The sequence below is a fragment of the Nesoenas mayeri genome, assembly GCF_963082525.1.
Source record: "Nesoenas mayeri genome assembly, chromosome: 20".
NCBI lineage: Eukaryota > Metazoa > Chordata > Aves > Columbiformes > Columbidae > Nesoenas > Nesoenas mayeri.
This window is the reverse complement of record NC_137569.1, coordinates 6,432,378-6,458,292: the sequence shown is the minus strand read 5'-3', so window position 1 is coordinate 6,458,292 and position 25,915 is coordinate 6,432,378. Positions and strand designations below refer to the sequence as shown.

General features: G+C 42.6%; 1 protein-coding gene across 6 annotated transcripts in view; it reads left to right on the top strand.

The window, feature by feature from the left end:
- CUX1 (cut like homeobox 1) overlaps nt 1–25,915 on the top strand; it is a gene marked incomplete at both ends in the record, with an annotated part of 256,649 nt that overhangs the window by 173,806 nt on the left and 56,928 nt on the right. For 3 of the 6 annotated variants that reach the window (XM_080356937.1, XM_080356939.1, XM_080356935.1), the window contains 4 exons: nt 1,643–1,831; nt 6,804–6,862; nt 11,450–11,498; nt 12,505–12,601. In XM_080356937.1, coding sequence (XP_080213063.1) covers nt 1,643–1,831; nt 6,804–6,862; nt 11,450–11,498; nt 12,505–12,601 — 394 coding nt within the window. Of the gene's footprint in view, nt 1–1,642; nt 1,832–6,803; nt 6,863–11,449; nt 11,499–12,504; nt 12,602–13,698; nt 14,371–15,305; nt 15,372–16,702; nt 16,805–18,981; nt 19,809–21,241; nt 21,408–22,047; nt 22,105–25,915 lie in introns of all 6 variants that reach the window. The other 3 variants (XM_080356936.1, XM_080356938.1, XM_080356934.1) reach the window with 2 other exon arrangements.

Sequence of the window (25,915 nt, the reverse complement as noted above, 5' to 3'; positions counted from 1 at the left end):
CAAGCAGCAGATGATTATACAACTTGTGATGTTTCATGCAAGCAAATTAGAGGTTTTTTCAAGTTAAAGTATAATTCAGTGTAATAGGAGAGCGTTGTTAACTGCTGCTCGTACATGCAGCTCTCTGTGAGATACAATGCTATGGAGTCACTGAGCATCAAGCTGAGTGTTTAGAAAATACGGAAAAGGTATTTTGTTGTGCGTGTATTTTCTGGAAAAGTGGGTATGGAGAAGATTTCAACATCATCTTGAATTGTAAGGAAAGCGCTTGGGTGACAGCATTGAATTTTCAGCTCTTTCACTGTAGGATCTTTCTCACAACACTTACAACCGTTGTCTCTCTTGTGGTAAATGGACTTTTTCCTTAGTTCACTGGTGTTTTCTCAAGAACAACCATTAACCTTTGTAAGGTGCTTTTTAGGCTTTTTAATGGAATGTGTGTTGATCACTGGGCTGCCTTGCGCTCCCCAGATCTGCACAAGGAATTTCCCTCATGTTCTGCATGGAAGAGGTTCAGAGCGCTCCATGCATTTTAACTATTGAGCTCATGACACAAAAGGAGACAAAAGACATGGTACAATTAGTCTGTATTATCTTTTCTGGGTAGATTTGCCTTCCTAACTTGTCTGTCCTCTCTTACAATACTGGAAAGTCGATCTAGTGAGGAAGGTTCAGGCTTGGGCACAGATTTTGCAGCCATGGGAAACTGGAAGATCCTGATTTAGGAAAAGGAGTTTCTCAAAATGGAGACCATAGAGAGAAGCGCCTCATCTTAGAGCTGTCAGGTCTATCTTCATCCCCATGGAGGAGAGGCTTTAGTTGCCAGCAATAACGTTAGCAACAAACAATTCTCGTGTGAGGAGCAGATTCATTGGAAGTAGCTGTTTGGGGCAATTTTTGACAGTTTTGCCTGAACCGTGCAGCGTGCATACGAAGAGCCAAAGGCACATGACTCCGCCGTTCTTGATTAAGAAATTCTGCTCCATTACTTCAGAATATTTCATCTGATTAGTATTTTGTAAGAACAGATTTTCATAGCTGTCAAAGCATTTGGACTATTAATAATAAATAGATCTAAATAGAATCCCTTGACTTTCACGGCTGCATCTTTTCAGTGCACTTATGAAATAGGGAAATTTATTCTCTCCGTTATCCCTATTTTACCAAAGAGCTGTCTGAGGGGGTAGAAAGGTTGACGTTCCAGATCCACGCAACCACAGGAGTCGCAGGTTTAGAGATTGTTTCCGTCCCTGTTATCCCTGTTTTACCAAAGAGCTGTCTAGGGGGGTAGAAAGGTTCACATTCCAGATCCATGCAACCACGGGAGTCGCAGGTTTAGAGATCGTTTCTGTCCCTATTATCCCTATTTTACCAAAGAGCTGCCTGGGGAGGTGGAAAGGCTCACGTTCCAGATCCATGCAACCACGGGAGTCACAGGTTTAGAGATCGTTTCTGTCCCTGTTATCCCTGTTTTACCAAAGAGCTGTCTGGGGGGGTAGAAAGGTTCATGTTCCAGATCCACGCAACCACAGGAGTCACAGGTTTAGTCGCAATGCCACGCTTGGTCCTTACCTAACCGCCCGGAATGCTTGTTGCGTTTTTGTTTAAATTCCCGTGATCTAACGCTTCTTTTTCCCCCCAGGAGCAGGCCATCGAGGTGCTGACGCGCTCCAGCTTGGAAGTGGAACTGGCGGCGAAGGAGCGGGAGATCGCGCAGCTGGTGGAGGACGTGCAGCGGCTCCAGGGCAGCCTCACCAAGCTGCGGGAGAACTCCAGCAGCCAGATCTCCCAGCTGGAGCAGCAGCTGACGGCCAAGAACAGCACGCTCAAGGTAAGGCTGGCGTCCGTGCTCCGCAGCGTCCCGCGGGTATCGCCGACGTACCGCTGCTGGGGGTTACTGGCGTAAGCTTTCTGTGGTTCTCAGAGGCACCGTAAAAGCCGTTGGCTTCTTCAGGATGCTGTTGAATTCCAGTTTCTGTGATGTCTTATCCTAAGCGATCACGTCTTGTTGAAATTTTGTTGAGCTAGTTCTCATAGGTTTGGAATTTGTTTTTCACAGAACATGGCTACCTTTAGAATTAAAACCAGCAACAAACCCCAACATATATATATTGTTATGCGCAGGAACAGGAGTTGGACTTGATGAGCCTTATGGGTCCCTTCCAGCTCAGGACATTTTATGATTTACCGTGGATATGTAGTGAAATAGCTGAACTGAAAACACACAGAACATCCTTCTCAGGCTTTGAAACTTCTCATTCCCATTCCAGTGATTGGCATTGCGGATTTGGCAGGGGTGTATCTCTGGATTTATCTGCTAGGCCGTCCAGTTCTCTCCACTAGCAAAGGGAAGTGTAGCATTTAGAGCATAAAAACAAGTAAAATCAAGACCCAGAGAGACGACATTTTAGCCTTCATATTAATTTAATTCTTTTTAACTGTATATTTGCTGCACAGTAATTGCCATTTATAATTAGCAGTCCAGTCCTGTACTCATTTGCACACCAGTAGCACTGCACTAAACCCAGAAGAAGCATCTTAACGATTTTGTGAGTGACCCCTTTACCCTTCGCTGCGGCAGCTTTTCTGCTTTGTGCAGTAGCCCCCCCAGTTTTATCCATCAGAGAGCATGAGGAATGTTTCCTGACATGCGTTATGAATCAGTTTCCTGTAACTCCCCATCTCTTGTACTGTTGGAGCTTCAATGTGTAAACAAGATAAATTTATCTATTCCATTAAAGACTTCATAGTTTTGCAGGTTTTATAGTCTGAGAGTTTTCTGAAAGCAGGAGGTTGATAGTACCCACTTAGCTCTGCCTGTAGCTTTCCTCCATCAGAATGATTTAATGTTCAATTGAAACTCTTGGAAATTGTTCTAATTCTGCTATTTTTTTAGAGGTTACTAGTTTTGCTCTGGTGAAGCATAATTTAGGTGGACAAATACCTGTTAGGGATGGAAGTGTTGTGTTCAATATGCTTTCTGCATGTTTTAAAACAGCCTTGCAGAATTTTTATGAAAATTCAGTAGAGCTCAGGAAACCTATTATGTTTCTATATTGATGGTATCGGTGTCTGCCCCTCTGTCCCCATGTGAGCACCACTCTTTATAAGGGAGCAAGGCCTGGTTTTGAGGGACACATTTTGCTGGCTACACCCACATTACAGGGGGGGGTGGTATTTTTTCATAAAGCATGATAGAAAATATCTTGAGTCCTTGCACTTGATGGGTTTTCTTGGAATAAAGCGTGTTCCTGTTGAGGTCAGTATTAGTTTAGCCATTAACTTCAAAGGGAATAGGATCACAGAAATGACAGAGCAAGTCTTTGATTTTCATTTCAGTAATCTCCTTCCATTTTCTCATAGGCTTGCCTGGCTAATGCTCTGTATTTAGGTTCCTGTTGATAGCGTCTGATGCAGCAACTATTGATAAAGTTTTAGTCATTTCAACCCTCTTTAACCTTATTTGCCGCACTATAAAAAATATTTCGAAATACCTACTTCTACCCCAAAGTGCTGGCAAAGCTGTGTCTGAGATCTGTTGTACAAAGAACCAAATCTCAGTGGTGATGTGTTGATCTCGTGTTTGATTATAGAGGAATTGCTTCTAAGGTAGCTGAGGTTGTAATGGTTGCCTCCACAAAAATGAATCACAGTTTCACAAATTAAAGCAATGTTCTCAGACCATATCTCGGGGGAATTCTTTAATACTCTATGACTTAATGAAACAATACAGAAATACCTTCAAAATTATTGCTTCTTCAACTGATCTAATAATCAAAACATGTCCTCTAGTAACAAGACTTTTCTAACTATAATTATATTAACCCTTTGTTGCTGGGAGTTAGAGCTTCCTTGCTACCCAGTAAAAATATAACCTAGGTTAATTAAATACGAGCTTTTTAGTTTGTCACCCTAAACTGAACTACAGCATTAGTCTAATGGGCTTTTATAGATGTTTTAAGCCCCTTAATACAGCCCATGCTGTTTACCTTCATAATACAGTAACGATTTTTGTTTTAAATAACCTAAGAGGGGCCACAAGCTCTGCGTGCTCTTACACGGGCTCATTCATATATCAAATGCAAGATAATTCCTTAGCGTGGAATATTTGCAAATGTAGTGTGCAGAAGTGCCACCGGTCCATTCCTTGTGTCCTCTGGTCCCTGAGTTCCTGTGTGTTGGAGGACATCAGAATATGTTTTGTCTGAATTAACCAGGTTGGTATTTAGTGCAAGATATTAGTTCCTCCACATTGTCTCACAGCTGGAACCTTTGTTACACTGTGTTCCGTGCATTTTACAGGGTTCTTCCAGACAGTTACCATACTAATACATTTTAAACCAGGCATTGACTGAGAAGATGCCAAGTGCCTAAATGGTTTGCTTATATACAGACATCGCATTCTCAGTTGTTAGTTTATTTTGTTTAGTAAAGTATACGTTTAGATGCAGATTTTCCATGGCAACAATCTCTGCATTAGGTACTTGGAATGATGGATGTGTGTGTTTTTGTACAATTCAAAGTAAAATATTGCTGGTTGCCATACTGCTGTAACAGCATTACAAGCACCTGAGAGTCCAAACAGCTTCATTCTGTCAACATCTTTTTCTGTTTTGTTTTTTAACCTAAAATTTCCAGAAATACTTTCAGGATATCACATATCCTTGTACACAATAACATTTAATATAGATTGCGTTCAAATGCAAAAGCTCATCTGCTTGTAGACCCAAAAATGTGACGAGTTACGGAGTTAAGAGATGAACTGTAGTGTAATCTTTGTTTTACTGAGCATAACCTGGTACACCAGAAAGTCCAGCTGGATTCCTTATTAAAGTAACTGTGTTTTGCTCAGCGTTGAGCTGAACCTTGCAAAGCTGCGTCAACTTGTGGCACATTGTAGCTGAACCTCCTTAAAACCCAGAGAGCCAAAGTGACACCTTGGGCCCTGGGATCCCGTAGTACATGGTATAATGAGATCTCAACAATGTTGGAGGTTATCAACACCTCAGATATCTTTAATATTCATTTGTGGGATTTTTATGCTCACATCGAGCAGGATTTTCCTGGTTACATCAGTACGGGGTTTTTAGCAGGGCCAAAACACCTGTAACACAGCTCAAAGCTCAAAGAGACAATTTTTCCTATTTTCCCTTCTTAACGCAATCCGAATGGCCACACAAGTTACTGATGGCTGAGGGCTCAAGGACACAAGACCTCTTAAGAGGCTGCTTGTTTTATCAATGTCCCATAGAGTGCAAACTCCACACTGAAGAGCAGTTTCTGCCTTAAATTATACGTACTGATGGCAAGGCAGAAACGTCAGCAGTGGGTAAGCTGGAAACCCTGTAAAAGTTGGCAAAATAGCTGCAAGTCCAACAAAGCCCCATCATGCTGCCGTTGTCATCTGCAGAAGCCTCATTAAGGTGACGAAGGTGGCTCAGGTGATGGAGCCGCTCAGTGTCTGCGTTTGCTGCTTGTTCCCCTGGCCGGCTTTGGGATGGGTAGTACCTACACACCGGCGCTTGGGAAGACAGCACTGTTAAGGGGTGCCCACTTCCAATTGTTCATCTGCTGTTCACACACCCTGTGCTGGTGCAGAACCGTATGGGGCTACATTTTAAATGGGTTTGGTAAAATCATCACAGTTGACAGCCGCCCGTCCCTGTCTTCCTCCCAATGACCAGCCCAGGAGTGGGTGTAGGATCTTGTGGAATTCACTTTTCCACTGAAGGCAGCCTCTCCTGGACATAAAACCCTGTTTTTCATGTCATGTATTCCTTTCCCTTGCAAAGTAGATGCTCTGTCTTTGAGGGTGGTGCGTCCTGGTGTTGTTTCTGTTTCCTTTGGGATTCTGTGCCAGATTTAACACCAAAAATGCAGTGAAGCAGAGCTAGCCTGAACTTACCCCTGGAAGTTGCAGGCCAGTGAGTTCTTTCTTTGCTTAGATCAGGTGAGCCTGTGCTAAGGAAAGAAATTATTAGTGGGAAATTAATGTGGCTTCTACGAGCAACGTAACGGCATCAATTATGTATCACTATGTTTTAGGCCTCCTGACGCATTTATCCCGTAGTGATGGGCACTGTTGTTGGGAGCAGGGGCTCTTGGGTAAGGTCCAAATGTGTGGCATTGCGTTCTGGATTGTGTTAGGAGGTTTGTTTCGGCGTTTGTGGCATCTTCACACCAGAGAGAAGCCATTGAGACCTCCCAGGGTCAGCGAGACCTGAGCAAAAAGACCTGCTGGGTTGGTCTCAATGCTTCATCTCCGGTGTGTAATCACATTAGTTATTGCAATAAGTAATGCTTGTAAAACCACTTGGTACAGCTGTTTTGTTTGGGCATGAGGCATTGTAGAAGTCTTACAAGCCTAAGGCTTGTCAACAACTTCTTCAGTCCTTTTTTCTCATGTAAATAAGGTTATCAAGAACCGTCATATTAAAAATACAGTCTGTGCCAACGCATCCTGCCTGTTTACTCAATTTATCAGCTTTGCAAAAATCTCAGCTCCCCCATTTTTTAATGCATCGTTCCCCAATCTCTTCATTGAACACGGGACAGTGACACTCCAAACAATTGGGACCTACTGAATTCTGTAATGCTTGGCACTCTGTAAACAAAGGGAGAGCGAGGTATAATTGTGTTTACGTTGAATTGGTTATAGTTTGTTTTCTAATATATGTAAATTAGATATGAGTCATTAACCCTCACTTGTGCGCTGCTGTATATATGGAATAATTTCAAGATGATTTTGAAAGCCTGCAGAAAAAAAAATATGAATAATTAAATCCATGTTCTTTCTTTTAAAGCAACTGGAAGAAAAACTGAAAGGACAGGCTGATTATGAAGAGGTTAAGAAAGAATTAAAGTAAGTGTTAAATGCTTACATAATTTTTTCACAAACTCTCGTTTAACAGTGCTTGTTAAATAAAGCCACAAATCTGTGTTCTTGGAACAATAAAGAATTCAGTCAAAACCACAAAGACGGGGAAATCGGGAATATTGGCAGAAATTGCATCCAGAACCAGCGCGGTTGCTGTATCTGAGGATAGTCCTGTTTGTTGCAGCAGAGCGTTGCAAGAGCAATGTGAAGAAAAGGGGCTAAAACTATTGTCCACCGGTAAAAATGTTTAAAATCTGTGGTATTTTAGGTGGGCCACTCTTTAAAAACCCTCAGCCAACAGCTGAATGTAATGAGGGCCAAAAATTGAATGCGGGGCCTTTGGCCGTAATACCTTTCCTGTGCTTTTGCCAGCCGGTGTTCAGCACTTACCATTTAATGCTGTGCTTGTTTCAGTGTATATTTTTGCTAATATATTGTGGTTTTAAACTAAAGCCACAAACAGCCTCTTCCTATTTCAAGGGGTTTTTTCAAGAGACTTGAAAGAGGCTCATTTTAAACTATAACAAGATAAGCTGTCAGGTTCAGAAGAGAAGTTTTTTGACTAGAAATATGTTTAGTGTCAAGGTTTAAATAACTGCAAGAAACTCCATCTCTTCTTTCATCATTCTGGCATTCTTGTGTGTATTTTAAGAAGACTGAAAAAATGTTACCCTGTTTAATGAGGTATTTCAGATGGGGCTGGTAGTCATGTGCTTTTGTTTACATGTCCCTGGAGAATATGGAAAGCAGGTTTGGTTTTACAAGCCCAGCGACTGCCCAGCCCCTGGTGCTGTTATATTCAGCTTCCGATTTCAGCTGGTTTATGCCCTCGTATGTATAACAGTGAATGGGAATTAGGGCATAACCTTTCCCGTTTGCTACACGAGTTACTAAAAAATCTGTGCATCTGCCAAAACAGCAAATGAGTTTTAAATCCTACCTGATTTAATGCCTTTGCTTTAGATACAAAACTCATTTAGATCCCTGTATTCCTGGCAGTAACGCCTTTTATTGTTTTTCTTTATTTACAACACTAACTTAGATGAGGGCAGGGATGGGAAGGCAGGTAAGAGGTCCAGGAGAACCTGTGGCACAGGGATGTTCATCTGGTGCTTCTGCCTGTTATTTGGAAATGAGCCCACAGTGAAGGGGGTGGGAGAATCTCCTGGAAGTGGCCCTTGTTGGGTGCCAGTGAATTAACTGTTGTCCTGGCTGGCTACAGCTTTTATATCCCCTAATTTGTGGGTAACAGGTGATTTTGGAGAGATGGCCAGTGTGTAGGTGGCCTGGGCTCTGTACACTTGGATGGTCCAGGGGTTCAGAGCCTCTGAGAGCACTGCAGATGTTCGCAATGCTCCACTGTCACAGCAGCTCAGTTCTGACACCTGTGTGGTCCAAGAGATGTGCCGAAAGCTGAATGTGCGTCACCTGAGAGTGACAGTCTGAGCTGAAGCGAAACTATGAAGTCTGTTGCTGTAAACCTGGTACCTCTCATAGGGAATCAATCCTGTGCCTGCCTCTGTGCCCTGAAACACTGACAAAAATGAGCTGCTTGTAACACACGCACCAAGAGAAAATACATCAGTAAGGAAGAAAGAGAATATACTTCTGGAGTTGTTTTGGCACTGATGTGTTTTCCTTAATCCTCGCAAGGATGTTAGAGGCATTCTAGGCTGAGAGATCTCCATATCAGCCAGCTTCTAACCTTGGAGGAACTTAACTGGGTCCACGTCAAGACTGGGATGGGAAAATTCTTTGCTTTTTGCATCAGCTTTTGTGCCAAATGACGCTTAAACCTATTTTTGAGATCTGAAAGCTCTGTGTGTCCTTTTAGTTCCCTCTCGAGTAATACGACAGTGCTGACCCTCCTGCCTTTGCAGTTGGGAACAGAAAGTCGAACTGTCCCAGTGCACACTTTGCTTTAGAGTAAGATCTTTCAAGTTGTCTTAGATGTGCAGATTCAAGTCACAAGATCATTCCTTTATAAAGCAGATAACTGATCTTGAGCAGCAGAGTGAGTCGAGATCTCATGGGCAAAGATATTCCTGGAATCCAAAGGGGAAACATTTTGCTTCCTTGTATTCCCAAGGAAAATGCCTCTTTTGTGCCACATTTGGAGAGTCATTTTTGACATGTTTAACGTTTGCATTTTTGATAAAATGAACCTGCTGTAGTGAATATCCCTCCAAGGACAATCCGAGGCACCATCAACATGGTTTTGTTATATTTTGGCTTCTAAGTGTGTAGGAAATTACCTGTGAAATTGCTAGAAGGCTATTTCAGGGAGCAAAGAATCCACATTAAATAGGCAGAGGTCAGTAAGTTTCCAGCTGAGGTTTGAATACCCACATCTGCATCCAGCTCACTGAAAGAAGCAGCTGCCGCAAGGTTCAGGGTCCTTTCTGCTCTTTGCAGCGGGTGCTCGGAAACAAAACGTGTTGGTAGAGCAGCCCGTGCGAGTGGCCGCGCACAACAGGACCGGGGCTTTAAAGCCAGGTTTGTGGGGCTGAGAACCAGAAATTCATATTAAACACCTCCGGGCGTACTTGGCGCTTCCGACTGGTTTCAGTCTGGTTCTGTGGGCAGCTCGTTAGTGATCAGAGCATGTCGCGCGTGCTCCTCCGAGAGATTTGGTTTAGTCTCATCCCGAAGGAACCCGGTTGGGATGCTCCAGGACTGCTCTGCGTGGCAAACCAGAGAGCGGTAAGTGGGGATTACTGGGAGACCTGCGTCCCAAATGCTCTGCTGATCTGAACCGAAACGGGAGAAGCACCTGTGATTTCCCGCGGGAAGTTTGTCACCTGGTAATTTGCTGTTACAAATTGGGTTTTTTGAAATTCAGATAGATCTCCTTATTTGACCATCGTGAGATCGTACATTAGTACTTGCTGTCCTTTCAGAGGCCAAACCCTGCAGAACCCATGGGAGGGCGAACACCATTACCTACTGGTGACTGCAGATTTCCCCAGATGAGTCTCTGTAGATTATATTTATCTGCCCCAGCGTGAAACACTTTGAGCAGTGATTAGCAACCCGAGCAAACATGCCTGTCATGTCCATGTAGCGTCAGGATCTCCAAGAGCTTGAGCCATTAATGCACAGTCTCTCTTCTTGACTGGCCTGGGGTCTGCACACCTAGATGGTCCAGGGGTTCAATAATAGCAGAAAAGAGGCGTTTCTGCATGTGGGTGAACGGTTGTGCCCACGTAAAGCCGAGTCTTAACAGCATTATTATATACACTTTTATATTGGATGATGGCTCTACCCTATGGTGAATTCTGCTGGCAAGAGGGGTTGCCCAGTGATGCTGTGTGACAAAACCGATGGCCAAAATGTATTTATTAATCATTATGTTTGTAGGAGTGCCTGGCAGAATTAAGGCAATGAGAACACACAGATGCCAAACACACAAATTTTGGGTCTCAGAATGACGTTTTCTTTCTTTTTGCCTGGATTTCTATGACTTTGTGTGATCTCTAATGAGTCACTGAGGCCACTGATTTCCAAAGTGCCACTTTGGACATGTAGATTTATAGGGGAGCTGGATGCCACGTGCTCTGCAGCAATTGGCAAGTGCTGGGTGCCCGGCCGGCTCCTCCTGGCATCCACAAATAGACCCTACATGCCCATACCACCCTTCTGCTTTTTTTGCCTCCATTTCCACATTTAATACATGATCAAACATATTCTCCCTGCCTCACGAAGCTCCTGCTGCTTTAGACATGAAAAAAGCCGTATAAACACTATCTATATCTGTTTATGTATTTTTCTTCAAATGAATGTCGTCTTTGTACAATGAGAAGCTGAAATCATTTATTGCTTCGGTCTGTGGAACTTAATGTCCTGCCTGCAGCTGGCCTATTTAAAAAAATTTATAAGACAAAGCATAGTAATATGTTTGGATTCCTGTAAGATTCTCGTTTGCCAGACGATACAACTCTTAACTGAAAGACTTTGAAGGGAGACGTCCTTCGACCGCGCACTATTTATTTAAAATATTGACAAGGAGACTTCTCTTAATGTACTTATAAATATTTGGATCTTTCATATTTCTTAAGAAATACTGTGCCATTGTGTCTTCCCTTTGCCATAGAACGAGGGGTTATTAAAATGAAAAACTGCCTTTTAGCCTGTAGTGTCTTGGTTGGGAAGATTATTTGTGCATATTTGCCTTGATATGTGAGCTGGTGTATATTATATAAAGCACTGTAACTGTGGTGGTGATTCTCCTGTTTTGTTGCCTTGCTACAACTTTTTCATTCCCTTCAAGCTTCACAGATAAATTTATATCGCTTCTGACAGCTTAAAATGTTATATCCTTATTAACCTTTAAATTTACGCTTTAAACTGGCCTGGTGGGATTGCATATGGAATGATTTAGATGACGCTTGAGAAAATTTTCTTATCCAATAACTAGTTGGAATAGTTATTCTATATTCATTATGAGGCTGTGTTACTGCGAGGGAAGTTGTTATCACTTGTGTTGCTGCAGAGTAGGAGATGATAATGCTCATTAGTGCACTTGTTATGAAAAGAAGAAATAGAGAATAATTTCTTTTCTGCCTTCCACAGTATATTGAAATCCATGGAGTTTGCACCATCTGAAAGCTCTGGTGCGCAGGTACTGAATCTACTTTTGTTTTCTTAATTACTTCAGCACTTCGGTTAATTAATACAGATGTTTGTCTTGCAATTTGTCGGTGTTGACGCGGAGAATTTTCCTGGTGATGGTGAGACATATGGGTTGATCATTGTTTTCTTATGTAAAAAGCGGAACTGAACATTTTATGCCTATTAATGTGAGTGGTCAAGGACAAAGAATTCTGTTCCAGCTGTGCTGAGGTGCATAACCGTAATGTTGAGGAGTTGAGTCCTTTAAAGGCAGCAGAGCCACTGTACAGCCAAGCTGAGATTTGCATGTTTCTGGTACTGACAGGGGGCTGAGCAAGGATTTTAGCATTTTTAAGTCTTTGTTAGCCTTGAAAATAATGTTCACAAAAGAAAATAAACTATTGAGTACTGAGAAAGCAGGAGAAAGCTCTGCTATTCCAGCAAATTAATCTTACTTAAGTTTGAAGGTTATGAATTCAGTTTCTGCTTCTGAAATCTGAACTGAATATCAATACACTGGGGTTAATTTTCAATAGGTTTTATTAATAATCAAGGGTTAGATATGTAGTGGAAAGTAAATGGCAAGTTTCTGTGACTGATCTGATTTTTGAACAAACTGTTTATGCTAAAACGCAGCATTTCAAGGGGATGCTTAAGTCAGTTGACCTAGAAGAAATAGTATGATTTTAACTCCTATTTTAATCGGATTCAAACAAGTCTACAGCTTTTAAATTGAGAACCATTTTAAAATAAGGAGGATTAAGAAAATGTTCCATTACACATTTCAAAATAATGCAGAATTGCTGAATGATTTTAATGAAAACTAAACGGTGAATCTCTTCTATGGCTCACATAGAAGCACCGAGCGATTCCTGTAGATATATGCGCAGTGAACCCCCCCGCTGCGCTCAGACCAGAGATGAGCGCTTGTTCTTTTCTTCTGAACCCCCTTTTTAGCGCCTGAGCGAGACTCTTGCTGCCTTTAGAAACAAACCTCCCGCTTTGATTTCCTGTAGGATGCGTCTAAACCGCTGGAGGTGCTGCTGCTGGAGAAGAACCGCTCCTTGCAGTCCGAGAACGCCACGCTGCGTATCACTAATAGTGACCTGAGTGGTAGGTTGACGCGATTTTTGGCTCTTCTGATTTGTTTGCTGTCTGGTGAAGGGAGGGAGGGCTGAGTGAGAGGTGAACGGCTGAGCTAACGCATGTCACAAAGATGACGAGGCAACAGGAGCACGGAATAACGCTTGATTTCTGCAGTTCTGTAGGCTGGATAATAAAATAAACCTTGGAGACGTGAGTTTTTAAAGGTTAGGAAGGAGAGGCATTACAAGATGTACCAGGTGGTAGCGTTTGAGGCTGTCTTCTGTTTTGGGAACAAATTCATCCGTGGCACCAGAAGTCTCTTGCCCCACACACAACGTGACGCAAAATGTTTGCATGTAGAACACAATAATCTTCCTGTCTGATACACTTAGATGTTCTACCAGCAGGTCAGCTTGGAAAAGCAAAATTCTATTCAGCAAAGCGTGTTTGCCGTTTAGTTTTCCTAATGTGGGCTTTTTTACATCTCGTGTGCACATTTTTTAAATGGCGAGTTATGGAATTTCCACGTACTTGAATGCGTATGGTTTTTGCAGCTGGAAGAAAGTTAAAAGTTGCCACTGGCCCTGGGTTTACTGAATTCTGAAGTGTTTTATGACTTTAACTGAGTGAACTTGGTGCATCCACCTAATGGGGATTCCTTTATTCAAATTGGTTGGTTCCAAAATGTAAATGTTTGCTGCATTTGGGTTCAGTCAGGTCCAATGAGTGATGTCTTGAATGAGACAACAGAGACTTTGTGTCTGTAACTGCGTTTATTTTAAATGTGTAACTGCACTTCATGTCATTGTTCTAGTTTTAATGTTTGTAAGGGGGATTCTCCAGGCTGCAACATACAAGAAAGGTGCAAACATGAAATGCATGTTGTTTGTTTTGGGGGCCTTGTTTGGCTTATTAAAATTTCAATTATGGAAACAAAAATTAAAAAAAAAAAAAAAGAAAACCAAAAACAAAACCAAACAAAAAAAATCCCACCACCACTTCATTGGCCCTTGTAAATCTGCACTTTTTCCCTTTGCGGGGCAAACTTTGCATTTTTTTTTTAATCTTGGTTTTTTTCCCCTCTTTGATCCCCCATAATGCATTATGTTTGACCTTCCTTGTAGGGTCAGCCAGGAGAAAAGGGAAAGACCAGCCTGAGAGTCAGCGTCCTGCAACCTTGCCGGCCTCCCCTCCTTCTCAGTTGCTCCGCAACGCGGGGGAGCAGGCTTCCAATACTAATGGTACACACCAGTTCTCACCAACGGGTTTAAGTCAAGACTTTTTCAGCTCATCCCTGGCGAGCCCCAGCTTACCCCTGGCCTCCACAGGAAAATTTGCACTAAACTCTCTCCTCCAGCGCCAGCTAATGCAGTCCTTCTACTCCAAGGCAATGCAGGAAGCAGGAAGCACAAGCATGATTTTTTCAACAGGTCCTTACAGCACAAACTCCATATCTTCCCAAAGTCCGTTACAACAAAGCCCGGACGTAAATGGCATGGCCCCGTCTCCCAGCCAGTCAGAAAGTGCTGGGAGCATCTCCGAAGGCGAGGAGATAGACACGGCCGAAATCGCGCGTCAGGTGAAAGAGCAGTTGATCAAGCACAATATTGGACAGCGGATATTTGGACATTATGTGTTGGGACTGTCGCAAGGGTCTGTGAGCGAGATACTGGCCCGGCCAAAGCCATGGAATAAACTGACTGTGAGAGGCAAGGAGCCATTTCATAAGATGAAGCAGTTCCTCTCGGACGAGCAGAACATCTTGGCTCTTCGCAGCATCCAGGGTAGACAAAGAGGTAAGCGCTCGCCGGCCCAAGGTCTTGCCCTGTTTTCCTGTTAGTTGCAATATTAATAATCGGAAGCTTCCCCGCGCGGGGCCGTTTGTGCATTGCTGCTGTTTTCGCCTGAATCAGATGTCAGGTACAGCAAGTGCGGCTTTCTAACTCAACTTCTCAGCACTCGAGCTGGTTAGGATCTTTGCTTATGCTTTTTTTAGCTGCTGCCTTGCGTTTGTGAGCAGGAGCAAGCGGCGGGGACGCTCACATCCCTCACTGCCCAACAGCTCCGTGCCAGGGCTAAAAACAGAGTGAAAAGGGTCGGTAGCTACTAAGGGTATCAGCCCTCAGAAATGCCTGAAAATTTTAATTTGGGGTTGTTTATTGAGACCAGACTGTTGGTGTGTCTTGTGTGATTGGTTTTTTTTGGACAAAATACCATAGGTGATGCATGAGATGAGTAGTTAAAAAACAATCCTAATTTAAAGCAGCTTTGCATACTTAAGGCAGTGATTTTAAGAAATAACATGCATTTCACAGTGACTCATGTTAAGCCAAGACTGAGATTTACATTTAGAGAAACTGAAAAGTAAGTTGTTTACAGTGGAGCAATATCGGAAAGGGCAGGCAGGATTTTCCTACATTTTGTTAGTCGAAAGCGCACACTGTTAGATTTATAATCTGCTCTTCCTTTTGATGATTGTACTTGAGGGGATTATCTGCCCATCTTTAACCTCTTCGTTTTTGGTATCTCTAGACATTTATTTATATCTGTCTAATCTCCTTTCCGAACGTAGCTGTAATCTTTATTAACAAATCAGCCAGCCTCGCTTCTTCCAAAGTAGCCAGCTCCTGCAGCGCTCAGGCAGAGCTCGAGGGGACCAGGACAGGCTCCTCACGTCACACAGCAACCACCCCCTGATTGTTTTGTTCTTACCAAACTTGTTTTTCAACAGAGAATCCAGGCCAGAACCTGAACAGACTATTTCAGGAAGTACCGAAACGAAGAAATGGGTCTGAAGGTACGTCACAGGCAGGTGTTTTTCTTTGCGGTCGATTCCTAGGAAGTGGAGTGTGCTTTTAGATGTGTGTTTTCCCTAAAACTGTGCAGTTTGATTCTGGCCTGGAATCTGATAGAAAAACAGACAGTAAGTATAAAACAAACCATGGGTTAGACGAGCACTTTGCTTTTCCTAATTCTGCTGCTGCTGTACTAACGTAACCCTGTTTGGATACTTTTTCCGCTCCCAATCTCACTGCGTGTGCAGATAAAAAGAGGAAAGCGATAAAAGTGGCTTTATAAAATCATCAGATCGATTGAAATGCTCTCTTTGCTATTTTTGTGATTTTGGGGGGAGAAAGTTGCACAATGACAACATCAATCGCAATCTGCTTCTGCTCTAGATTTACTTCTTCTCCTGGGGCTTACGTTGACAAATACACTTTAATAAGTCGTTAAATTAGTGTGATGCTTATTCACTGTAGTGCATGAAAAAAGTAACAAGATAAGGGGACATCAGATCCATAAATTATCACTGAGCAGGAAGTATGAACGTTTTTCTTGCTTATAGATTAGTTGCAGAATTTGGCTTTTAGCAAGACAAGAGAAAGAAGTAGAAACAAAAGCAGGTACCCTGGCACTCTGTAGTTATTGTGACTCTAGTCAGAAATGGAGTAGCTCACAAATTATAATCTCACCATGAAAAATGCAGTTAAGTGCGGTAGCATTCACAGTCATAGTTTTCCCTCATTTTCTTCGCTTTAGTGGTTAAAAAAGCCAAAACAAAACCAAACCAAACAAGCAAGTAATAGCTCTTAGCTGGAGAGTACTTCACGTGGTATCTCCATTTAAATGACTGTTTCTCTCACCTCTGGAAAGTTAAAAATTAATTTCATCTGGTTACTTTTTATTTCTGTTTTGGGCTGAGTGTATACTCATTGTACTTTGCCTCGCAGCTGATGCTATTTTTAAGTTGATTTCTGATCTTATGTTTTTAGCTTGCTTCCTTTTCCCTCTGGTTCTTTTCCCTTCTGTTTCCTCCCCCCCCAACACAAGAAAAAAGGACAAATAGACCTGTATCTGTTATCCTGGAAATGGATTATATGACCACCTAGTTCTGATTATGTCAGTGTTCTCGTCATTCCAGTGTAGCTAGCGGGCAGGCTTTTGCACAACAAGGATACTGTTCTGTTATTACATTAAGTACGTTCTTAGTGTTGTAAATGTTGGGAAAAGTCCTATGTAACCTGTCGGCAGGTTGTGCTGGCGGTGTATCAGTATGTACTGTCTGTCTGTGTGTTAAAAAACACACAAAAGTTTTCCCAGTGTCATTAGTTTTGTTTTCTTCTCCAGGTAATATAACCACGAGAATCCGAAGCACAGAGACTGGCTCTGATGAAGCCATCAAATCCATTCTCGAACAAGCCAAAAGGGAGCTGCAAGTACAGAAAACAGGTACGGGCTCATTTCATCTCTTGCTCCTTCTATTTCAGAATGCAATTAAAACAATTACCATGAGCTTTCTGGTCAGGTAATTATATTCTTAAAACCTTGACTGTAGATTTGAGGAGGTTTGGTGGTTGGTTGGTTGTTTTTTTGTAATTTGGTGGGGTTGTTTGTGTCTATAAGACACACCACGTTAGGGTGACACGTGTCCCACGTTGGTGGGGGTCTCAGCGCTCTGCCCCAGTCCCGGGGGAGCGATACCGTGAGATTTCTCAACGCCTTTTTCCACGTGCCAGCTCTGTCTCCTTTACACCCCCCAGACCTGCCGGCATTCCCTGCAAACCCTTCTTCTCCCGGTTCGCTCCTTGGAAAGGGAACAGCTCCTGCTTTCTCTTCTCTGACTCAGGCCCCAGGGGCTCAGCTTTCTGAGATGGATTCGTTGGGGTGAAGGTCACGATCTAACCAGCAATTACCAGTCCCATAGTACCATCGTACTGCGGGCAGCATGTACTGGAATTATAATACAGGCAGACTCAGTTCTAACTCTTACATGGCTTTCTTTTTGGCTACAGAATATAGTCAGTGAAAGAACTGGCAAATCCAAAAAGTCGTTTCCTTTCCCAAAAACATCTTAGCCTGAGATAAGTTTAATTTCTCATTGTATGCTGGCATGTAGTTAATATTTCTGTCTACTCCATAGCCCTCCCAAGTTTAAAAGAGTTTCCAGTGCTGCTGAAGGGCTAATGTTGAAGTAGAAAGTACTATGCAATACTTCTCTTTCCTTTTTAAAATTAAATACTGGTGTACAGTTTTGCATGGTTGTCTTTTAAATGAAAACTAAACTAATGTCGTGGCAAGATAGAAAAGACTAGTTAATATATTATATAAACAATATGACCTTATACAAGTGATAATCACATAGAGAAAACCATGGACTGTGTGCAGGAAAGAGCAAGCACGTTGTTCAGTAGCGTGTTTATCTGAGAAACTCGGACTTGCTTTCAAATATTAATTCAGCCTCAAAACTCCGTATGGAGCTGGGAGATAAACAGCAGAGATGGTCCCTCTGTCTTTTTTCCCTTTTTTTACATGTATTTTATAGTGTGTGACAGGAAGGAATGCAGGGAGGCAAATTCGGAGGTGTATTCAGTTGAGGCATAATATGACTAGAATAATACGCAGCATGTTTCAAATCTTACTTTACTTTGAGGCCAATTCTTGCAGCGTGTGGGTTCCCCGTTCCTACGTAGTGCTTCGCTTTCCCCATGCTGTGTGGAGCACCTTCCAGAGGAATTGCTTTTCGAGCACTGGGGACCTCAGTGGAGACTGAACTTATTGATGAATAGAAACAGAGCCCATTGCAGAGCTAATTCCACGCCCATGTTCCGGTGTCTGCTCATCCCCGATTGCTGCAGCGCAGCCGCACGGGTCCTAGTTCAGCACTGAAATGCTGCGTTTAGGTGTTCTCGCCTCTCACAGCGCCCGTGGCTCCATTCTGGGGATTCAGACAAGGCAGAGAGCGATGGGCAGGGGTCATCCTGACCTCTGTGGAGCTGTTTATTTCAGTGGTTGGGACCATGGAACCAGAAAACAGGAAGCAGGAGCGTATTTAGCTTGTCAGATGAAATAATGAAGTTTCTCACTTAATGTTCTTGCTCTGTTGTAATGTGTGTGTTGTATTTCTGGAGTTAAAAGGACTCACCTGATTTATATTGTAAGAGGGTATTAATAGTCTGTCCAGGTGACTGCAGCTGTTTTCAGGTTGGGGTGTGTGTTACGATTCATTCGTGGAGATAGAACTGAAAGATTAAATAACTCTGTATACGGAACTATAAAATATTGGCCACTTGGGGGTGGGGGAGGAAGAGGCGAAGGCTTGATTTTCAAAGGCATTTATTTGAAAACTTTTACAATGGTGGAAAACATACAAGTCGGCCTAGACTCGTACAGTTGCGTCTGTGCGTGCAAACGTCCAGCACTTTGGCAACTCTAAAAGTTTTCCAGGGAGAACTTTGGAAATCTCACCTTATTTTGAAAAGTGTAAATCTTTGCTTAGCGCAAACTCCTCTCTCCCATCCAGAAATGTATTGCAGCCCTTTCTGTGACAGGGAAATGTTTACAGTAGCACGTGTTGAATATAAAGCATATTCCTCTGTTGCATTTAGTCTTTTGGTTGTTTTTCATAGCTGAGCCGGCTCAGCCGCCTTCTGCATCTAGCAGTGGCAATTCTGATGATGCTATTCGATCCATTCTGCAACAAGCCCGACGTGAAATGGAGGCACAGCAGGCTGCCCTTGAACCTGCCTTAAAAACACCACCTCTATCTCAAGCTGACATTTCTATCCTGTCCCCCAAACTAGTATCTACACCTGCAATGTCTTCGGTTTCCAGCTATTCTCCTTTGGCCGTATCCCTGAAGAAACATTCATCTGTCACTGATTCCAGTATCTCTGCATTGCAGAACCTCTCTGGGCTCAAAAAGGAGCCTCAGGAGGCACCTGTTTTAGAGCTCCATGGAATAAGTGATTCTGCCCAGGGTATGTTGAGGCATGTTAAAAATGAGTTGGGACGCAGTGGCGTTTGGAAGGACCATTGGTGGAATACTGTGCAGCACGAGAGAAGAAATACGGCTCTTCCCGAAGATGTAAAAGTTGAGGAAGCCAGTGGTGGAAAAGAAAAGGTCAGCAATCAGACTAGGCCAGATCGTAGCCAGCTCCAAGGACCATCTTCTTCAGAGTATTGGAAAGAGTGGCCAAACGCTGAATCTCCGTACTCGCAGAGTTCTGAATTGAGCGTGACTGGGGCGAGTCGCAGTGAGACGCCACAAAATAGCCCCCTCCCTTCATCCCCTATTGTGTCTTTGTCAAAGCCATCCAAACCCTCCGTTCCGCCACTGACACCCGAGCAGTATGAGATTTATATGTACCAGGAGGTGGATACGATAGAGCTAACGCGGCAGGTCAAAGAAAAGCTAGCAAAGAATGGCATCTGCCAAAGGATCTTTGGGGAAAAGGTAAAGAACCGGTTCTCTCTTCTTACACCAGCATCGCGAACACGCGCTGTGCTCCTCGCCTTGTGCGGAGCTCGGTTTAACGGAGGGGGATATGCCACATATGTCTTACGGAACAATGTTTTTCCTGCGTATGTTAAGTATTTAAAAACTAATCTCGCAAAAGAAAGCATTAGTTTTCCTGTACTTTGTGAATTGCGTAGGTTTTTATACAAAGATCGGCTTCAGCCACTCCTAAGTAGAAATGGGGCCCCCGAGTTTAGAAACACAAAGCTGAAGCAAACGTTATTGAGACTCAGTATTTCATGCTTAATGTAATGAATTCATGGAATATTTGAGTAATACCATCGTCATGACTGGAGAGTCTTAAATTTGTTATAAGTGAAGATTATAGACACAAGAGCATTTTTCCTTCTTTTTTTTTAATATCTGGAAATGCGCACAAGGGTATTTGAACAAACACACGGAAAATCCCCCACCTCTCCTTACTCTTAAGTAAGGAATTCGCAGTCATTTCGTGTCTCTGGTGCTTGGTATCTCAGTGTGCTTTGAGACGGTTTTAAGCAATGTTTGGTTACAGATACGCAATGCACGATAAGGAGTTCTCACATTGTGGGCACTAAGCGTTGAACACGTGGGATTTTTGGAGGGGTCCCCAAGCACCAGAACACACTTCCCAGGCTGTAAGAAGTGGTGGACGTGTGGTGTTTCTTCTTCCTATAAAGAGTTGAATCAATATAATAGTATAATAGGAGCTGGCATTGCGCTATTACCTTTTTACTAAGATGTAAAATGAAAAGCCTGACCTCTTGGGGTCATTAAAGATCCCGTGGCAGCTTTCATTATGTATAATTTTTAACCCCTGTACCTGTGCTGAATTCCAGGCGAGTAATTGCGTTCTTCCTGTCTGAAATTCCCCCTTTGCTGCAGTCGGCTGGATTCTTAAATATTTACTTATGTGGAGCAGCCGCTGCTACAGGTGAAAACACACATCGTTATAATTCATACCAACAAAAAATCAACCCAATATAGGCCTAGTCTCAAAAGTCCCAATTATTTTTGTTTGAGAACAAAATACGTGCCAATCATTGCCTGTTTTATCTGCCTGTGTGTGCCTGGACTCCGTGTTTCTCCTGTTAGAACTGATGAAACTATTTGACACAAAATATGAGAAGTATGCAAATCTCGCACCATCCCTCTCCCGTTTGAGCTGCTGTTCTGTTTCTGCAGGAATAAAAACATGCTCTAAAAGGAAACCACAGCAGGAGAAAAGCATTTCCATCAATTACCTACAGATGTCATTTTGCAGTTTTACTAATTGTCCATATAAAAACAATTCGAGCGCTGTAGCAGTGAAATAAACCAAAGTGACTTAAATTCCGCCCCCCTTCCACATCAAATGTGTTAACGTGCCGTTCTTGGTTGCTTCACTTCAGGTATTGGGGCTGTCCCAAGGAAGTGTCAGTGACATGCTCTCCAGGCCAAAGCCATGGAGTAAATTGACCCAAAAAGGCCGAGAACCATTTATTCGTATGCAGCTCTGGTTGAATGGTGAGCTGGGACAGTGTGTCCTGCCCGCACAAGGGCAGCAACAAGGACAAGGTAATTAAAATTCCACTATGTTGTTTGAGTTGAGGAGGAGGACATTTTTTTTTCTTATTTTTTTTCTTATTTTGTTTTAATTTGCAGTAAGCGAGACTCGCGCCCGGTGCTAATCCAGGCGCGCTGGCCGTGGCCGCGTCCACCCCGGCGGCCCCGCCGGTCCCTAGGGGGGACGTGCTGGGAATGTTAATGACCGAAGCACTCGTTTATGCGTAATTGATAAGCAGCAGTTACCAAGTTCCTAATGAGGCCGATATTACCTAGGCGCGAATACGATCCGCAATTCAAAAAATTTTGGCCAAAGAGCCGGAAAAATCTCGTGTGCCGTTTTCTAGGGCCGCATAGGGGATTTTTATTGTTCCTAGGAGAATATCGATTGCTTTCTCAGGTGAGCTAGAACTAAGCTTTAGAAGGGGAATGCTGTGTTGCAATTACGCTTTTATTGTGGCTCTCTCTTCCCCTAAAGCCTATTGATACAGAAAGGCCAGACTAGAGCCTGGCCTCGCTGATACCTTATAATACCGAAACGAGCAGCGTGCCCCTGCCCAGGTTTGCTGTTTGTTGAGCCTGCTTACTGTGTAGTTTGTGGTTTGGCATCTCCTTTTATTGTTCCCTGATTTTCCTCTCCTCTCTTGTCTAGTCCTTCACTCTGTGACATCATTACAGGATTCCCTACAGCAGGGATGTGCGAGCTCAGGTAATCAGCTGGTTTCAATGATTTGCTCTGAAATGATTCTCTGTGCTTTTGTTACGTTTCTTTTGCTTTGATGCCGAGAGGTTTCTTGCGTTTTGTTGTATCATACAGGAGACCCTTCAGGTTTTTTTTACTAACACAGTTAATTCCTCGTTCTCTCCTTGTTGCTATGGCAGATGTAGGGAGTACACGTATTTAGCTGCATATATTAGGTAAAGAGACTGTCTGATCTAAGAGATCATTGGCTCTGTAGGGGTTTTTTTGCCATAGTTCAGCTTATCAACCTGACATGTGACAATGGCTGTAAAACAAGCCTTTCGTTTGTAATGTGATCTACGTACTCCGGCTGCCTTGCTCAGTGGCACATTTTTCTCTTCCCCACTTTCATTTGCACAAAATCCGCTTTGTTAATTTGAAGGTGAGGAAAAGACCACGTTACGTCTTCCTTTTTCAAGCTTCGTTAAATATAGATATAAAAGCAGGAGCAGCAAAAGAAGGGAATTGCTAAAGGTTTTATAAGATGGCCACAGTGCAGGGAGGAGGCTGGAACAGAACAGCTGTGTTCCTGCTGTTAGATACCAAACTCTGCCCACAGAGACTTGTTACCAATGATCTGCTTAACTGACGTAAACCACTCAGGCTGTTCTGTACTCCAGAAAAATACTGGTGCCCTGTACTCCCGTGCCCCGTGCTGGAGAATAATTGCATTTCAGGACACAGGAAGGATGAGTTCTGGTCTCCCACCTTTCTGCCGGTCTCAAACACTCTCCTTTTCTGCAGCCTGCTGGGTTTACTCTGAATATCCCAACCAAACTGCTTTTTCTCACTCTGGTGGGAAACTATTTTGCATTCTAAAAGATTTCACTGGGAGAAAATCCGTGGTGATGCTCAGTCCACATTTTTCTTGAGCAGAACAGTTGAAAATAAATAGATAAAAGCAAAGAATTATAATGCCCCTGGTAAAACAAGCCGTGAACACAAAAAACGAAATGGGAATAAATGATTTGCAATCATAGGGCTATTGTTTCTCATAGCCCAGCATTTAGCAAACATGGAAATGTTCTATACTGTTCCTTAGAAGCGTACCATTGACTACTTTTTCGTAGCATTAATACTATGCAAGAGTAACTGTTACAGTTATAAATGCCTAAGACAGCATGGAAAATATGAGTAATTAATTGTAGCCATTTTAAGAGGAATTTGAAATCAGAGGAGCTGGGAAAAGGCTGCATTGTTATTGCTAATCATCATATTTATGACTAACTGTAATTACACAAGATTGAAAGACAAGCCCATGGTATTAAAATGCGACCACCTCGCGGATCCCCGGGGGGGTCGCTGGGACTGAATTTCCTTCGGGAAGTTCAGGTTCGCTGCCGCGATATTTTGTTCCCCTCCCACATTCCCAATCTCGTCTGTCAGTTCCTGCCCTTGAGCTCATGTTTTGTGAGGCGACACATTCCTATCAGCTAATAAAATCAGATTATTGATGATCGCCCTCCTTCTCAAAGCAGAATTATAGATGAGGAAAAGGGCTTTTGCTCTTCTCGTCCTCCTTTCCAATGAGTTAAAATAAAATCGTCGTACAAGATGTTCTTTTCTTGGTGCCTTTCCCTTCATAAAGGAGTGAGGAAGCTTGTGACACCACGCAGAACAAAAGAGCAAAACCAAGTTATTTGAATGAGGAAGGGTAGCTTGGTAATTTGCTTTTATTAGCAGCTGTTCTGTAATTAAAAGTGCAGCAAACAGTTTGGAAAAGGTAATAATAATAATGCGTTTGTGAAAGATCCTCCACTCCAATTTTCCAGTCTTCCGAGCCATTTCGCAGGGAAATCGGGACAGAAAAGGTTGTGTATTTGTAATTTTGAAACAGAAATTAAACACAGCTTTGAAACGAGAAAAGGTCCGGAGCCTTTTCCATGTAACGTAATTGGCTTGGAACTTGTTGAATGCATGAAGGGAAAGAAGTGAAATTAAACTAATACATTCAGTGGCTCCTGAGTGCTTTGCCAAGAAGGTCTTCAGTGTACAGAGTGTCAACACGCATAGCAACGTCTCCGGCTTTTATTAGCTGTGAGTATTTTCATTACCGTTTGGCTCTATCAAACTAGCAAGATTTTCTGGATTTCTGACCCAGTTAGTTACACTTCTAGATCATAAGGTTTTGATTAACACCTCATTCATGAAAATCTGCTCTTTTGTCCGGTAGTTTTCCATTGCCACACGTGGGCAGATGGATCCATCTAAAATGTGGGAATTAATTTATAAGCGCTTTTTTTTTTTGAGATAGCGAAGAGAAGCCAGGTTGGTTTTGCTTCTTTGAAAACTCCATGTATGAATTATTAAAAAGTCTGTACCAAAATTATAACCGGATAGATATATTTGTATTTTCTGCCATGAGCTTTCATCGAGGTTTTGGTGATTTTGTGCAAGTTTCAGTGAACGTGTTTGACAGTAAAATGGTGTCTGTACCCCAGGTGGTCAAAAATAGTATCACTGTGCCTTTTCTAACCTTTTTTTCCTATGTATTTCTTTCCACCTAAATGCTCTAATGCCCTTGGGTAAATCTGCCTTTTTAATGATTTATGTGTCAAAAGCACGGACCAAATCACATGGAAAAAAAAAGTTGAATTAGTGTCACCCAACTGCATCAGCATTTTTTCATGATGAATTTGGCCCTTATTTTAGTTGCATTGCTGATGACCAGAGCTGGGCTGGGTTTGGACAGTAGCCATGTGCCAGAAGAAGGTTTATGTGCTGGGATGTTTTTTTGAATGCTTGTACTGTATATAGCCCCTACTAGTTTGTTTTATTTTGGGGTCTCATGTCTTTACGGAGCATCCATATGACATTAAGACAAAGTTTCTTTTTTGGTGCTGATTTTGTAGCTACTCCCAGGAAAGCTGGATTTTTATTCACTTTTGTATTTATCATCTGTGAAGGACATATACTCTCTATATACTGCATTAAAGACTTGCAAATACTCAGTGGGAAAAAGACGTGCCTTTTTGGTATGTGTTTCTGTAAGGGTCGTCTTATGACCTAATGTGGAAATCTTCATTTGCCGATACAGCTGCGGGTGATCTCAGGGGATTTTGAATTTCCCTTTTGTTTGTCTTCCTTTCTGGGTATCATCCATCATTCCTAACCTCATGCTGCTTAGCAATAGTAACACTCATGGGACTTGAAGAAAGGATTATAGCAGCATAAAATGGGGAGCTAATTAGAGCTTGTTTCAAAATCAGAATCTAGCTTGAGATAATTGCATATTATCTGGTGATTTAAAAACCCAAGATCTACTGTATTTAGATCAACTAAAATATGCATAAAAGCTTTATTTTCAAAATAAAACATTTGTAACAAGAGGGAGATTACTTCTTATCATCCCTGGGGAAAAAAAATCAGAGTGCCATCTATGGTTTACTGTACTTACGATATTAGCAGACATATTGTGGAACCATGACAAACCCAGGCTATCCATTATACTTTTATTTATGGAATCTATATTCCTGTAGTATTTTTCAGTACAGAAGCTGCTGAGTGGGCAGGTAGTTAACTCTGTACTGGGTAGATCTTCCCTTTTTGCTGATAATAGAAGGATGCTGTCCCATTGAGTGCATTGAGAGAAACAAAGTGGGGAGAGAAGAGTGGATTTCAGCTCACGGTTCGTATTTAGGGTCACCATCCTGATGCGCTATGGGGAAGAGCTCACTGGGCACGTGGTGGAGATGGAGAAGCTCTGACCCCCCACCCATTTGAGATCTTCCCAAATTTGAGCTATTTCTTTATTGTTGAATTGAAAAGGAGATACGGA